At 38.6% G+C, this 15,337-nt stretch overlaps 1 protein-coding gene across 2 annotated transcripts in view; it reads left to right on the top strand.

Moving 5' to 3' along the window:
• The window catches only part of abhd16a (abhydrolase domain containing 16A, phospholipase), a 16,214-nt gene continuing 877 nt past the window's right edge, over window positions 1–15,337 (top strand). For both annotated transcript variants that reach the window (XM_061776140.1, XM_061776139.1), the window contains exons 1-19: window positions 1–155; window positions 819–875; window positions 2,785–2,851; window positions 3,482–3,568; window positions 5,343–5,428; window positions 5,513–5,586; window positions 7,349–7,456; window positions 7,567–7,681; window positions 8,527–8,628; window positions 8,710–8,773; window positions 8,861–8,910; window positions 9,061–9,184; window positions 9,585–9,689; window positions 9,764–9,827; window positions 9,905–9,961; window positions 10,835–10,897; window positions 12,994–13,070; window positions 14,009–14,107; window positions 14,172–14,218. In XM_061776140.1, the coding sequence (XP_061632124.1) occupies window positions 60–155; window positions 819–875; window positions 2,785–2,851; window positions 3,482–3,568; window positions 5,343–5,428; window positions 5,513–5,586; window positions 7,349–7,456; window positions 7,567–7,681; window positions 8,527–8,628; window positions 8,710–8,773; window positions 8,861–8,910; window positions 9,061–9,184; window positions 9,585–9,689; window positions 9,764–9,827; window positions 9,905–9,961; window positions 10,835–10,897; window positions 12,994–13,070; window positions 14,009–14,107; window positions 14,172–14,218 (1,542 nt within the window). In that variant the 5' untranslated portion in view covers window positions 1–59. The remainder of the gene's footprint in view (window positions 156–818; window positions 876–2,784; window positions 2,852–3,481; window positions 3,569–5,342; window positions 5,429–5,512; window positions 5,587–7,348; window positions 7,457–7,566; window positions 7,682–8,526; window positions 8,629–8,709; window positions 8,774–8,860; window positions 8,911–9,060; window positions 9,185–9,584; window positions 9,690–9,763; window positions 9,828–9,904; window positions 9,962–10,834; window positions 10,898–12,993; window positions 13,071–14,008; window positions 14,108–14,171; window positions 14,219–15,337) is intronic.

Consider the following 15,337-nt stretch of genomic DNA (forward strand, 5'->3'; position numbering starts at 1 on the left):
AGTTTCGTCCATCGCAAGCCGCCTTCATCCCTTTAGGCTTCCGTCCTTGTCCAGGAAGTATGGCCGGCTGGATGTGGCTTCGTTGTGTTTTCGGTCCTCATCTGCAAAGAATTCACCGCCACCCGCTCCCGTTTTGGCCCGATGGACGACTGGTGGTAGGCGCATGTACATCTTTTATCGTTCATTTCGACGCGGCTGGATCCATAAAGAGTCGTTTTGGTGGCTGTTAGCTGTACATGTAGCTTCGGGGGGCTTCATCCGGAAGTGTCAAGTGTTTATGAGCGCTTGTGGCTTAACATTAAAATAGTTAATGAAATGAAAGACCTAAAGGAATATCCGTACATTCATTGTGATGTTTTACTGTTCTTCAACGCTTAATCAACCTTAGATTCGCTCAGAGTTCTCAATGACAACCACCATTAATGCTAACGTTAGCATAATGTACAGTGCAGTACTGAATCATTCATTTATTCATTTGAATTGATCATGACTGGTGTTATGTTAAGTACCACGGTACAGTAAGTGCACTTTTTATGTAACAGTATTTAGCGAGAGGATTTAAAATAATGTTTCATATAGTTAAAATACACAGTCATACATTTATTAAATACAGAATAACATTTTCCAAGTAAGAAACAATCCCCGCTTATGCAAATGTGTTTTTAACTAGTTTTTAAAAATGTCAGTTAAAGAGGCAGCTCTTATCTTAAAATGAAGTGAATTCCACAGTTTGGGGGCAACAGACTGCAAGGCTCTATCACCTTTAGTTTTTCATCTCCATCATACAACATTGTAACCTATTTCTTACATTTGGACAGGGATGGAACTACCAGCCAGGGAGTTTGGAGAAATACACGGACAGCATTCTCAGTTGGGTTAGTATTCAGTGTTTTGTCAGAGGCAATGATTTGTAATGGAGTATACAGGCCACCCTGAAAAAAATGACACAACAAGCTGAAAGTCATAACTTAATGAAAATAAAGTTGAATACTTTCAAGATTAATGTTTTAGATTCTCTCGATTAAAATGAATGGGATAAAGTTGATCCAGCACAGCATACCAGCCCTGGCTAGGTAGCCAACAAGCTAGGTAGCCTGCCGGCTAGCTAGAAAGGAGGCAGCTACTTCCAAGCAGCGAGGATTCACAGCACCAACAGGCGCAAAACCAACCTTGGGTCTACCTTTAGCCAAGTGATCCTGGTTAATGTTAGTCATTTTAAACTAATAAGAAAAAAATTTGGAGGGAGGAAGCGAGAGCCAAAACATACTCTTTTTTCCGGTTCAATAGGTAGTTTTCCAATCATCAAATTGGATTTTTCATTTGTTTGACTATTATTTCGGAATAGTTCAAGGAGTAACGATTTGATTCTGATTCGGAAGCCATTTGTTACTGTCAGTATGAATAGTGAATCGGAATTCAGAGGGAAGAGACCGAGCCCAGAATAAAGTTGTATATTTTGGAGTTTACTTTTTTTTCTTTTTTTTGGGGGGGGGGGTTTAAAAAAAACATATTTTCAAGAAATCAAACTTTAAAAAAAATATATTTTTGAAAAAGGTGTATATTTGAGAAAAAGTCATTTTTTGGGTTATAAATTATTTTTTAGATCAGTCTTAATCAGTGGTTCTTAACCTGGGTTCGATGGAACCCAGCGGTTCGGTGAGGCAGTCGCTGGGGTTCAACGGAGGACTCGACACGCCGTGTGTGCATGCTTGCATGTATCCATAAAAGTCTTTTTACACTTCATTTTGAATGCCGTGTTCATGCCGTTCACAATGCAACGCTGCGTCAAGGTGGGCGTTTACCATTGCGGCGCTGCGACTTGAGCTGAAATGTTTAAAAAAAATAAATAAAATTATTTAATTTTTTTTATAAACTATCTTTCTATAACATTTCAACAACACACCTGAGTTGAGTAGCATTGCTGTGGCGCAGAGAGCGCATCAATAATAAAAAACAGCCCAAAAAATTTACTCTTACCTATGAACCCTTTTCGAGGATTGTAGAAATAAAGAAAAGGAACAGATTTTGTTGTGAATTTTCACAACGAAGTGCGTTCCTCTGACATGAGAGTGGCACTTACCAAGGGGAATGACAACAGCAAAATTCACATTCACTTACAATACATTTTCATTGAATTTAATTTTTTTTTTTGTGTGTGTGTGTGAAAATCAAGTTTGGTTGGTTTTGTTCTTTTAACACAAAGATTTTGTGTGCAACTGGTGTGTGGTTCATTATGTGCATGATCTGGATGACTGAGAATCTACACAGACAATAAAATATTTACCTGTTTTGAGTTTGAAATAAACAATTTATTATTATTTTTTTATATAATATGATTAGTATAATATATTATATTATTATTTAGTTATATATTATTATTATTATTTATTTATATTTATTATTTTTCAAATTTGGAAGGGTTCAGTGAACTCCATCTGAAACTGCCGGGGTTCCGTACCTCCAACAAGGTTAAGAACCACTGGTCTTAATATTGCAAGAATAAAGTTGTCTGTTTTTGAGAAAGAAGTTAGTGGTTTATTAAAAAAAAAAATGTAATTCATAAAGTTCCGAGTTTAAAATTTTATATTTTAACTCTTTTTACCTCAAATACACAGTTAAAGTTTTATTGTTGTTATTAATTTATTCTCGTAAAATTATTACTTTAATCTCATAGCGTAATTGATACATTTTTCCGGCACGGCCCTAATACTCTGTGGTAATGTGATGAAGGTGATGGTGGTAAAAGATTATGATGCTTCATGCATTTATATGTCGTTTCTCAAGGCTTCAGCTCTGTGGTATCTGTCCTACTGCAGCTCTCCTCTCCTGCTAAGCTATTTGTATGGAAAAGGTAAGGAAAAAAAACACGTGTTCTAGAAGTTACATAAATTTATCTTGTATGTACGGTATTTGAATTTCCCAAATTAAATAATGGAAAAAGCAAAGTTCAGTTTCAGGGTCAAACTGTGGCCACCCTTAACCCTTTATTAAGTGTATAGGCAATGTTTTAAAGTAACATTTTAATATTCTAAACTGTCACTAAAAAGTGTAAAAATAAGTTGTCCATTGTTAATGGTAGGCCTAATATACAATAACATGTAGTCAAGATGCCTTCGAGGTGAGTCCCTAAACACAAGTGAACCCCCACTAATTGCAGCTGATCGGGACCAAGCCCTGCCGCGAATAGCAAAAATCTGTGAATAATTGACGTAACCCCTAAAACGGGTTTATAATTGTGTACAGATGCCACCAAATGGCGGCAAACAAATATGCCCACTAGCACTTTACGCAAACGCTATGTCATTAAACTCACCTCACTCACAATGATGTTAAGGAATACAGACAAATTGTAACGACAAAGTAGACTACACGGGCTGTTAGTAGCTGCACCGCAAGAGAAGCAGATACATAAACTCACTGACAGATTCACTGAATGAATTGCTGGTGATATCGATTGATGCTTGTCGTGTGTGTGTTTTAGGCTACTTATGCAGCAGTAAGTTGGCGGCAATGAGTCAGTACGTGGCGACGACGCTGCTGTGTCTTTTCGGATTGGCCTGTCTCCGAGGTGAGGCCACACAAATGTATAACGCCGATGCCAATAGAACTTTTCCTCATGTTTGCAAACAGTAGACACTGGGGTAGAGTTGCACGATATAGAAATGCTCCATAAGTACAGCGATACCTCACTGGCAAGAATGATTTGGTGTCACGATTTTTTGAGGACATACAGCATGACCATGGCATACCATAGTTTCGACTGACAGTGACTTGAGATATGATATTTGGAAAGTATGTTACTGTGAACAAGAAGTTTGACCGCAACAAATGAGTGAATGTGTGCGCGAATGGTTGTTTGTTTCTATGTGCCCTGCGATTGGCTGGCGACTGGTTCAGGGTGTACCCCGCCTCCCGCCTGAAGATAGCTGGGATAGGCTCCAGCAGCCCGCGACCCTAGTGAGGATAAGCGGTAAAGAAAATGGATGGATGATCATTTGTACAACTCAGAGGGGACATTTCTTATAATGAGAGCTCCTAACCCTTCGCCTGGGGAAACCACTTAATTTTGAGCATTACCACAACATATGATTAAGTACATTTAAAAATGATTGCATAAGTGTACCACCACTATATAAAAGTATTGTTTATGATTATTTACACTATTTTGCAAATTATTTACTAGCAAAACAAACCAATTTATTTATTTAAAATCATAAGCCCGAGCAGAACTTGGATAAAACATTACTACTGCAATTATTGCACTTTATTTTAATGATGGTATTTTTTCCTATACAATCCTCTTTAAAGGAGTCTGGGCTTTTTAACTATGCACATACAGTATCTTCATATGGCAATGCTGTAAACAGGGTTTAGACAGACAGACAGACAGATAGATACAGATTTGTTAGCTTTGCTAGCTTCATACCCCCCCCCCCCCCCCCCAATACACACACACCCTCACAATTTTTAGACATTCATACATGACGTTACTTGAGGAAACAACTTTTGGTTTTATAATGATAATTGATTGAAAATGTTATGTGTAAAAAGAAAAGCTGTAGGTGACTTGAATTGGGAGGCGTTTACTGGCTTACCGGACTTAGAAGGTAGGTGCGAGTTAGCGATCTTGCTCATTAGTAGTCCAGATAAGTTGACAGCTCACACTTGTCATTTAAAATGAATAAGTAGTGGGCCAGCATCAATATAGGTAAGTGGTGGCCACTAGCCAGCCAAGACGGCGTACTGGCCCGTCTGTGACGCGCATATATGGGGTGCGTGTATGCAAAGATGCTGTGGGTAATAGCGTGTTCTATCTGGAAGAAGCAGTCAATTATCTTGCAGCAGACAGCCAGTCATATTGCAGCGGACTGGTTTGCCCTCAAATGGAATTCATAACAATGATTGACACAGCGTCACAGCGGTCTCTCGCTCTCTGCCTCTCTTTCGTGCAGGAGGAGATTGCAGTGGGAAAAAGGCGACTTTCAACCATTAAAACATGCATTCGTGCAAATGTGACAAGATTACATTTTTAATCGCATTAGCTGTAAAAAAAAAAAAATAAATAAATAAGGTTGCATATGGAACCAATTTGGTCGAGGTCTCAAGCCCTGACAGTCGTATGCCAAATCATCTTTCCCTATTGTAATGAATGTAAAAGCTATTAATCAATTCCAGCCCCCCCCCTTCCCCCCACAAAAGCAAACCCCTTTTTTAAATCCGTAAAATAGAACTCTATAGTATTGTACTTTATAAAACAGAATAGAATATACTGAACTAACAGTGAATCTTCTGCAAGCACACACACTTTGAAACTTACTCTGTTTTTCGTTTCTTCCCACAAGGCTGGGGAAGATGGAAGAACACACAGTATCTTGAGTTTATTTCCATTTTGGAGGAGGCGAAGAAGAATCCCTCGCCAGACAACAAGGTGAGCTCGTGTCATTTTCAGCTGCGGTTTGGTGAAGGGATTGAGAAGAAAAGTGACTCACGTTCTTGTTTGCGTTTCTTGTAGAAGAAATTGAGATGCTTCAACTTTGACTTCTCTCACTGGCCTGCAGATTTCAGCTGGACCGAAGTCAGCAATCCGTAAGATTTTATTGTTATTTCACCGTCATCATATTTATATTAAATTAATGGGGTATTTTACTACCACCGGTGGCTGATTCGTTACTTTGTGTGATCATGAGTCGAAACAATTTCAGAATGTTTTTTTTGTTGTTGTTCATTTGTTTGTTTTTTAATGGATGTTAAGGTGGGCACAACGGTAGACTTGTTTGTCCCGCTGAGCAGACAGCTGAACATGGGAGAGCATTACAGAACCTTAATTGCTCTATTTTTTCCCCCACGGCGTATCCGAAGTCAGTGTCAGAGTGTTCTAACCCTTCAACATAAATGGTGCAGCAACACATGTTGATAGAGAATATAACAATACTCAGTCACATATTCATTATCCTCCGCAAAAAAATGACCAATTTTATTGTAGCTCACTGAGCAATTGTCACCGTCTTTATATCCATATGTACATCACCTCCCCCTGGTGGCCAGCGTGTGCGCATTCCAGAGAGGAGCTCCACAATGACTTCATGATGCACAAACTGTTTTAATTCTTGCATTCTATTTAATTATTATTGGTGTCTCGATCCAGTATTTGATATCAGATATTGGGCCGATATCAGCAAAAAAAACGATTATGGAGTTATATTGGACTGGATCTAAAATCTCCAATATAACCACTCTTATGCAAATAGTCGATTCCAGGCTCCGATCCAGCACTTCTATCCAGCAGCGCCCTGACAGCATGCAGAGCCCACGTGATCACAACAGCAGCTTGCTAAGGTGCTAACAAGCAGACATGACAAAATAATTACACTGATTGTATGTTCAAATACATCACAGACTTGTTTTTTTTTTGTTCACAAAAATTGCCAGCGCAAAGGTAACGCACAATGAAAAACACCTTTGAGGAGCTAACGAAAATTAGCATCAAACTCGCCACACGTATTGCTGCACATGGAGAAAGTGAATGCTGTTCCCACCGTATACTTACAATAACAGAAAAAATAAGAGAAGTGAAATGGAATTGTTATTTTGCACTTTAAAAGTATAATTTGTTAGGTTAGGTTTATTGTATTCATTGGTTATTTTTCATGGTCTTCTAATTTATTTTATTTAATCTATTCAATTGTAGAATGTGTTTATATATTTTTTGTTTTTTATTTTGATTTTTCTGAATTTTCCAATTTAATTCGTAATTTGATTCAATTGTAGCATATTGTTACGTTTAAGATAAAACTTTATGTAACCCAAACAGTAAATGTGTCTTTCCTCATGGGTTTTTCCTCATCCCTACTGTTGCCGACTATTGTTCTCTGTTTGAGTAATATCACTTGATTGGGGCCGTTTCTAACATTGCATAGTAAAATAAGGAAAAGTACATATAAAGCTGATATCGGATCAATATCGGTATCGGCCAATACTCAAGGCTGCAATATTGGCATCGTATTGGAAGTGAAGAAGTTGTATCGTGACATCACTATTGCTTATGTTATTACCATATGGGTATATAATGTACGATATTATATAGTGCTATTTTCCTTATTAAAAAACAGTATTCGAGGTTTTTCGAGTCTTTTGAGTCCTACAAATAAACGATTAATGAATTTTCTCTGCCTCGGGGATCCGCTTATTTAACTCATTCACTGCCAGTCCTACTAGTTTGATACCACTGGCAGGAATGAGATATTTGTGAAGCTCAACGGAGCAGACGCACGTGCACAACGTGCTTATGTCATCAATTGTAATCAAAAACTGTATTTTTGATTTTCACGACGTGAACTGTGTTTGACAGGAAGTCGACTAAGGCCGGCGTCTCCCTGCTGAAGCACGAGGCCAAATCGAGGGGAGGAGCAGACGCCGCGTTGCGCTCCGTCCGCACTCTGCCGTGCCACGTCATCAGGTGGTTTTGCTCCTCCAGCTTCACTCCCTCGCTTTTCGCAGGCCGGGCTGCCGCTCGTGTTTCACCGTGGCGGCGCTTCACACGCCGAGTCATCATTGGTTTTATTCCAGTTTCCTCATCGTGCACTCGTTCGGGAGGAGGATGCTGTATCCGGGCTCGGTGGGACTGCTGCAGAAAGCCATGAGGCCCGTGCTGCAGCAAGGCAATGCCAAGCTCATCGAGGAGGTAACGCGCACACACAAGTTGAACACGGTCACGCTGGTTGACTTCCGAGTTGTTCTCGTTTCAGGAAATAATGAATAAAAGTGAATTGATCGATTCCAGACTTAAACTGTCACCATAGTAATACATTATCAGTAATATTACTAATAATATTAGTAATATTTTAAAGTGACTTTTAAACATAACTAACTCCTGTCCTCAAAGCATGATGGGAAATAAAATAAAAAGTCTTAATATAAAACTAGAAGTTAAAAATGTGATGCAAAATACTTAAAGCAATTTTCTAACCACAGTATAGTGCAACTAAAATATGCTGCAAAATAATTTACCACTCTGTAATAAAATTAAATGTTGCCATATACTTATCACTGTATAATAAAGCTAAATTAAGTAAAAAAAAAATATGATGCAAGATAAATTAACCAATACTTAACCACTATATAATAAAACTAAAATAAAGTAAAATGTAAAATATTTAACCACTGTATAATAAAACTAATAAAGTAAAAATATGATGCAAAATACTAAACTAATAAAAATACTAAAATAATAAAACTAAAATATAGTATAAATGTAAAATATAGTAAAATATGTAAAATATAGTATAAATGTAAAATTAACTCATACAGTTATATAGAGGATAAACTACTGTATAATAAAACAAAACAAAAATACTTTTAACGAGTATGAAGAGAAGCAAACCACTGTCTAATAAAAGAAATAAAATCTTTACAAAATCCCTCACCTCTTGTATTGTATAAAGGGATGCTATCCGCTTAATGATAAAACTAAAATAAAGTGAAAACTATATATATACACCGGTGCATATATATCTATACTCTTCACAGTTTGACGGCCAGAGGAACAAGCTGGTGGCCTGCGACGGCAACGAGATTGACACCATGTTTGTGGACCGCAGGGGAGGAGGCGGAGGAAAGGGCCGCACTCTGGTAAATCTGTGTGGGTGAGCGCGGGTGCGGGTGCGTGTGCGTGCGCCAAGTGAGTCACGTTTGTGTGTCTTCCTCCCACAGGTCATCTGCTGCGAGGGCAACGCCGGCTTCTATGAGGTGGGGTGCATGAACACCCCACTGGAGGGTGAGCGCTCGTCTTCCCAAGCGTCAATGATTCACGATCCCTATTTTGAGCCCTATTGAGCCGTGTTGCGTTTGATGCGCTCTGCAGGCGGCTACTCTGTCCTGGGCTGGAACCATCCGGGTTTCGGAGGCAGTACGGTAAACTTCTGTTGTTTTATCCAAACAAACACCACCGAGGTGTTGGGATTTCAGTAGCTAGGATCAACAAAGGGAATGAAATGAACCAAGAGAGATGTTATCTGCTGTTAAAATACAAATAATAGATGTATTTTTTGTCTTTTCTTCCAGGGGGTGCCCTTTCCACAGAATGAGGCCAACGCCATGGACGTGGTCATCCAGTTTGCCGTGCACAAGCTCCACTTCACCCTCAACAACATTGTCATATACGCGTGGTCCATAGGCGGATTCACAGGTACCGCAATACAGTTCATGGACTTATCATTATGAGTTAGGGTCACTCAGTGAATGCTGAGTTTTTATTAAACCGTTCACTTTTTGGACTTTCAAAAACTTCCATTTACATTTTTCAACAGATTCAACACTTCCGACGTCGGCTTATTCAGAACACCCGGGCTACAATTTTACAATTCACATTCCAAAAACAGTAGACTTAAAAAAAGCAATCAACCAAGCAACGTCGTGACCGGTAAAAATACAGGCACTTGGACGTCAACGAACATGATATACTGTAAAACCCCCAAAAAAGATCGCTTACAAATTTTGCGACTTGTGGGGCTTCAAACAATGAACCGCAATATACCAGGGGAACACTTTACGGTCTACAAATGCATTCCTCCTCCCTCCCTCTGTAGCCAGTTGGGCGGTGATGTCATACCCAGAGATCCAATCAGTGGTGTTGGACGCCTCCTTCGATGACCTACTCCCGTTGGCCCTCAAGGTTATGCCTGATAGCTGGAGTGAGTGCTTGCAGGCTTTTGCTGTTCTCTTTTAGCATGAGCATCTGCTAACACATTGGTGTTTTCTCTCTCAGGGCCGCTGGTTCAGTACACAGTGCGACAGTACCTAAACCTCAACGTTTCCGAGCAGCTGCTCAAGTGAGTTTTCACTCTGATGGAGATGGGGAACGTTATCTGTTCATCTGGTGTGACATTGTGTCTTTGCATCTGGTCAGATACCAGGGACCCGTCCTGCTGGTGAGGAGAACCAGGGACGAAATCATCACCACAGCGTGAGTTTCACGTTGCCTTCTATAATGTCCGGTTGTCGTCGTTGCGCCTCTTTCAAGAAGTGACTTTCTTCAGGGTTTTGATATCAGGGAATACTGCCTGCTTGCAAATTTTTTCGTTTTTGTTACATTTTTAATACTAATTTATAGTGTCTTTAAATTTTAGTTAGCAATATTTATTTGATTATTTATTGAATTTGCGTAAACTTAAATAAAATAATCAAATGAAATAAATATAACAGATAGTAAAATATATTTACAATATAATGTATTGCAATGTTTACAATATTACATTAATTAATTTGAATACAGTTGAAAAGTAGTAGACAAGTAAATAATAGAAAACGAATATATTTCTATATTTACAATCCTTGTTTGTTAAATAATAATTTTAAATTCACTTAAATAGTCATAGACTATATATTTGTTTTATTAATAATATTAAATATTTTTTTACAAAAATAATGAATTGCTGTTAAAATAATAGCAGTATTTTCGTTGTTTGCTCAATCATTATAAATATTCAAATTAAATAGGCCATTTTAATATACTAACGTATAATATTAATGTAATTTCAAACAATTGTAATTATAATAATGTATTAAGATAAAATTTTATGTTATTCACATCCTTTTTTTAAATATTGCAACCTTCACAATATCCAGACATCCATTTTCTGTCATACTTTTCCTCATTAAGGTCAGCGTTAGTTTAAATAAATAAAAAAACAAACTATAATATTGCAATATTATTTTGTAAAATAATACATAAAATGGAATATATTGATTAATTACCCTATTTTTGGCTGTTGTTGGCAATGCAAAAATGCCAGTGCACTTGGGGTTGGTTACTAACTTGTGGATTGGTGCCGTGCAGGAGTCCAGTGCACGTCATGTCCAACCGAGGGAATGACCTCCTGCTCAAGCTGCTTCAGTTCAGGTCAGTACTGATATATACACAGCGGTACCTGGACTTACGAGTGCCCCAACTTGAGAGTTTTTCAAGTTGCGACCCATCGCTTGGTCCATATTTTGCTTCAAATACGCTGGCACTCGAGTCAAGCGTCCCCTCAAATAAAGTTCTGATGTTCTAATAGGCTTTTCCTGACATTTTTTTGCTGACGCTAACCGCTATTTGAAGCAGACATATGAAGGCGATGGGAGATTGTTGTCACATTTAAGCAGCCAGTACTTGCCAGAAATTCCTTGCAGCTTCTTAAATGTTGCTGTCGGCCTCTTGGCAGCCTACGTGACCAGTTTTCTTGACTGTTTCAGGGTTGCCAATGGGTCATGAAACCTCTTAGCCAGTGTGGCTAAACAGTATAAAAATCTCCTCGGCACACTTGTGTGTAGTTAGCCACAACATCACGTGTGTTTATGTGGCTAAACTTTTTGCCACACTTGGCCAGTCCTCGTCACTGGGAAGCCGATAAGCTTTTAACGATACGGCCCAATTAAACCTTGTCATCAATCAGGACTAGGGCTGAGTGATTTGAGAAAATAGGAATAGTTTTGTATTTATTTATTTATTTTTACAAATAGTATGATTGCAATGTAGCATGCGATTTTTTTGGGGGAGGGAAGTTTATCGTCAGCATTATTCACTAAACACAAGAAATATATTATTCTATAGTATGACCAACACAACATTGAATACAGCCAACAAATAACTATTTCCTGTTAGCCAGGCCTAAATGTTATGATGAATTGATATGAATAACAAATCCTTATTTTACTATTGAATTGTAAAAAAGAAAAACCTTCCCATCAGACCTTGCCAGTACCAGTAGTACTGCTGTCAGTGTCAGCCAAGTGTAGAGATAAAGCGAGGAGTGACACTTTTTATCACCAGGATCTGCGAAATGGTAAACTATATTAAATGTTAATGAATGTTCTTATTAATTACAGTAAAAGTGTTGAGATGATTCACTTATTTGATAACCCTCAAAAATGATCTTAAGGACTTTATCTTACTCCGGAAATAGGAGAATTTTCTCAAACTTAAGCTTTTTAGTTGAAGATGAACCTGACTCCTTAGCCAGCAGTGGCTGGATGGTGGCTGGAAGCATTTCACGAAGCAAGGGGGGAAAACGAAACCATTCACACAGGGCAGAATGAGGACGCTCACTTTAACTTTTATCAGGAAGGGATTTTGACGCAGGTGATTTGGATTTGCCAGCGTGGCTAACGTGAGCAATATTGGCTTTGTTGTTGTGTTTTTTGGTTTGTTTGTTTTTTCCCGTTTTAATTAGTCATTGGCAAGGTGGCGAATGGGCAGCTGGACCCTGCTGTCTTCAATGTGTTCAATGTGAACTCAGCCACATGCCAAGTTGTAAAAAGGTGCTTGTGCAACCACATTATCTCATTTGTTTATTTTTTTACTTCCCAGCAAACATTTTTAAATTGAATTTTACAGGTGGAAAGTAGCCAGTAAATTACCAGCAATACAGGAGAGTAGACATAGTCCATAAGAAACAATAGTGTAACGCACAGTTGTTCCGTGTTGCGACTTTCGGCTTGTTCCAACGTACAGGCACACGTCAACCTACAAATACTACAGTAAGTGTGCGTGTGACCTTTGTCTTGATTATACTTTATAAAACCAGTTTATTTCTTTCAATTGTCTTTTATTTTATTGTTTTTATACAATACTGTTTTATTAAAAACGTGCCCAAAAAATTCCTTTTTGGGAACCCCACATATTTGCATTTCAGCATTCACAAATGTTTTGCGGGGGCCTATACAGATAACAGTATTGCTTTGACGCCATCTCAAGGAAGTTTGTTGAAGTGAGTTGAGGAGTTTCATTTTGACATTAGTAGTGCTTTCATCTTATGGCTTTTATAGGCAATTAAAAGCCTTTTGGCGGGGCATCAATGACTCACGTATTTTCGTTATTCGAGACATGGCTCGGTCGCAAATAGCTGTACACATAAATTGAGTTACGGGCTTGACAACAAATTAAACTCGTAAATCAAGGTGCCAATGTAGTAATGTATTTATTAGATTTGTGACTAATGTGTGTGAGCTGCTCAGGTATCCCAAAATAATGACGACGGACGGGGTCAATGCGGTCCAACACTGGCTGGGTGCCTCGACTCAAGTAGCAGAAGGTAATGAAACTAGTTCGGTGATTCTCACTAGTGGTTCAATTCAGTTGTATTTAACTTTGAAGTTCAATATGTTTGTATGTGACCTTTAAGAATGGTTTGTTTTCATGTATCGCGGGGTTACGTTCCAGAAACCCCTCCACAATAGAAGAAATCTGCGAAGTAGCGGCCAATTATTTCTTGTGCTATTTATATAAATTTGAAGTTCCATATTGCAATGTTAATAAGTGATACTTTAGAGAGATGCAAGCGGTTCTAACAAAGTGGTTCTCAATTGTCTTCCTGGAACCTGCATTTTCCTATTGTTGCAGAGTTGCAACCCACTTTCATTGAAGTTAAGAACAACAAAGAATTGTTTTTGTTTAAAAATAGCCTCTGAAAACAACAACCCATGGACATGGTGTAAACGGGTAATTTCCTGCCTAAAGGATTAGGCACTGTGCTCCACAGAGACAGTCCCAGTACGTAGGCAGTGCAAAGTTTTACGGGAAGTAGGGCCAGCAAACCCTGCTGCTTCCAGTCATTCTTTGCGGTGCTATTTTGTAACTACAGCACCGTAGTTGAAGAAAATCAATCTAAAGGTTTCTCTTGAAGCTCTGACTGTGGCTTGAATGTTAAACAGTGGCATTCCGGTAATGGTCACTGAATCGCTAAGCAAATTGGTGACTTACTAAATGTTGAGCTGTAATTGCCGAGTAAGTTTTTTTGGGGTTTTTTTTGCTGCCAAGTAAAAGAGCTCATTTGTTCTTATGTGAGTCATTACTGCCACATTATAGTCAAATAGCCAATCTTTCTAACTGAACCAGAGAGTGCATGTGAGTACAGTAACTGCATGACATTGATCAAATAAAAAAATAAAAAAGCCTGCGACGCACTGAATCCGCAATAAGTGAACCGTGATATAGCGAGTGATTACTGTATTGGCCGATGCGTGTGTGCAGCATCCGTGTACAGCAGCTACCAGGTGGACGAGGACTGGTGCGCATCTGTGCTGGAGTCGTACGAGATGGACACGGACACGAAGTTTCCCTGGAATGTTGGTAAGAATGTCGTCGTCGTCGTCATCACCACAGTCAGTGACACTCTCTTTATCTGTCTTCCTAGGTGAGGGCATGATTATCAAAGAGAAACAACACTTGGCTCTTTTCCTGGTAAGGAAATCATGCACACGCTGTAGTATCTGTGTGTCGGTGTGCCATTAAGGGGCGTGCCCGAGCGAGTGGCATCAGGAGGTGGAGTCTGGTTGGGTTTTAATTCAATGTGAGCCTCTGCTCCTTGCGCACGTTCTCATTTTGTGTTTGAATGTTTGTTGGGCAAAAATGATTATCATTGTTTTCCAAAATAAAAGCACAAATGTTTTATTTTGAGTAAACACAAAGATAATCAGTCTGCTTTCATGGAGGACTACAGAAAACGGCGAGAGGCTGAAATCGGAGGATTTGGACAATTTTTAGTTAATGTGTCAATTATCAAAATAATTGTTGATTAATGATCAATTAGTTGTTGTACCACTTAAATATACCCCGTTCCCCAAAAACAAACTTTTTGGAGCTTTGTATCTTAAAAAAAAAAATAATAATCTTTAAAGTTAAGACATCTTGAAAATATACTTTTTTTTTTCCTCACGAAACTATAAGTTTTTATCTTGAAAAACTATGTAATTCTTCCTGCAAATATGATTTTAAAAATTAAAAATACCCAAGATTTGACCTTTTTTGATATAAATCGAAAAAATATTATGCAAACTATCCCTTTTTAAAAAATATATATATACTTTTTCTCCAAATATACATCTTTATTTGCAAAAATGTACTTTTTAGTTGCTTAATTGCTCCATTTTTTTTTTCTACTTCACTCATTTCTGAAGTCCGCTCATACCTCAAATTTTGCCTCACGGCACGAAGCAAAAAGCTCGTAAGTCATGGTGTCAGTGTGGTTGCAATGGAGCAGGTGTACCTAGTAAAGTGTCTGTCTAGTGTTGCATCTCGAGTTGACAGTTCCACATGGTTACAACTGAAGGACACTTCTTCCATTTTTTTCCCCCGCGCCTCTCGCGCTCAGTCGCCATGGCAACCACCTTACCTGTGCTCCAAGCCCGACTGCTGTAATATATTTCCTCCGCAGCCGCCCCATCTTATTGAAGTCATTTAACATGAAAGGCGAGGCGTGCCATCAATTACGCTTCATGCTACGCTTCCCTTCCTTCCGTTCACCTCCTGTGGGGGAAGGAAAGCAAAGAATAGAACAAGAAATGAAAAATAATGTGTTCT

Source organism: Phyllopteryx taeniolatus, chromosome 6, assembly GCF_024500385.1.
Source record: "Phyllopteryx taeniolatus isolate TA_2022b chromosome 6, UOR_Ptae_1.2, whole genome shotgun sequence".
Taxonomy (NCBI): domain Eukaryota; kingdom Metazoa; phylum Chordata; class Actinopteri; order Syngnathiformes; family Syngnathidae; genus Phyllopteryx; species Phyllopteryx taeniolatus.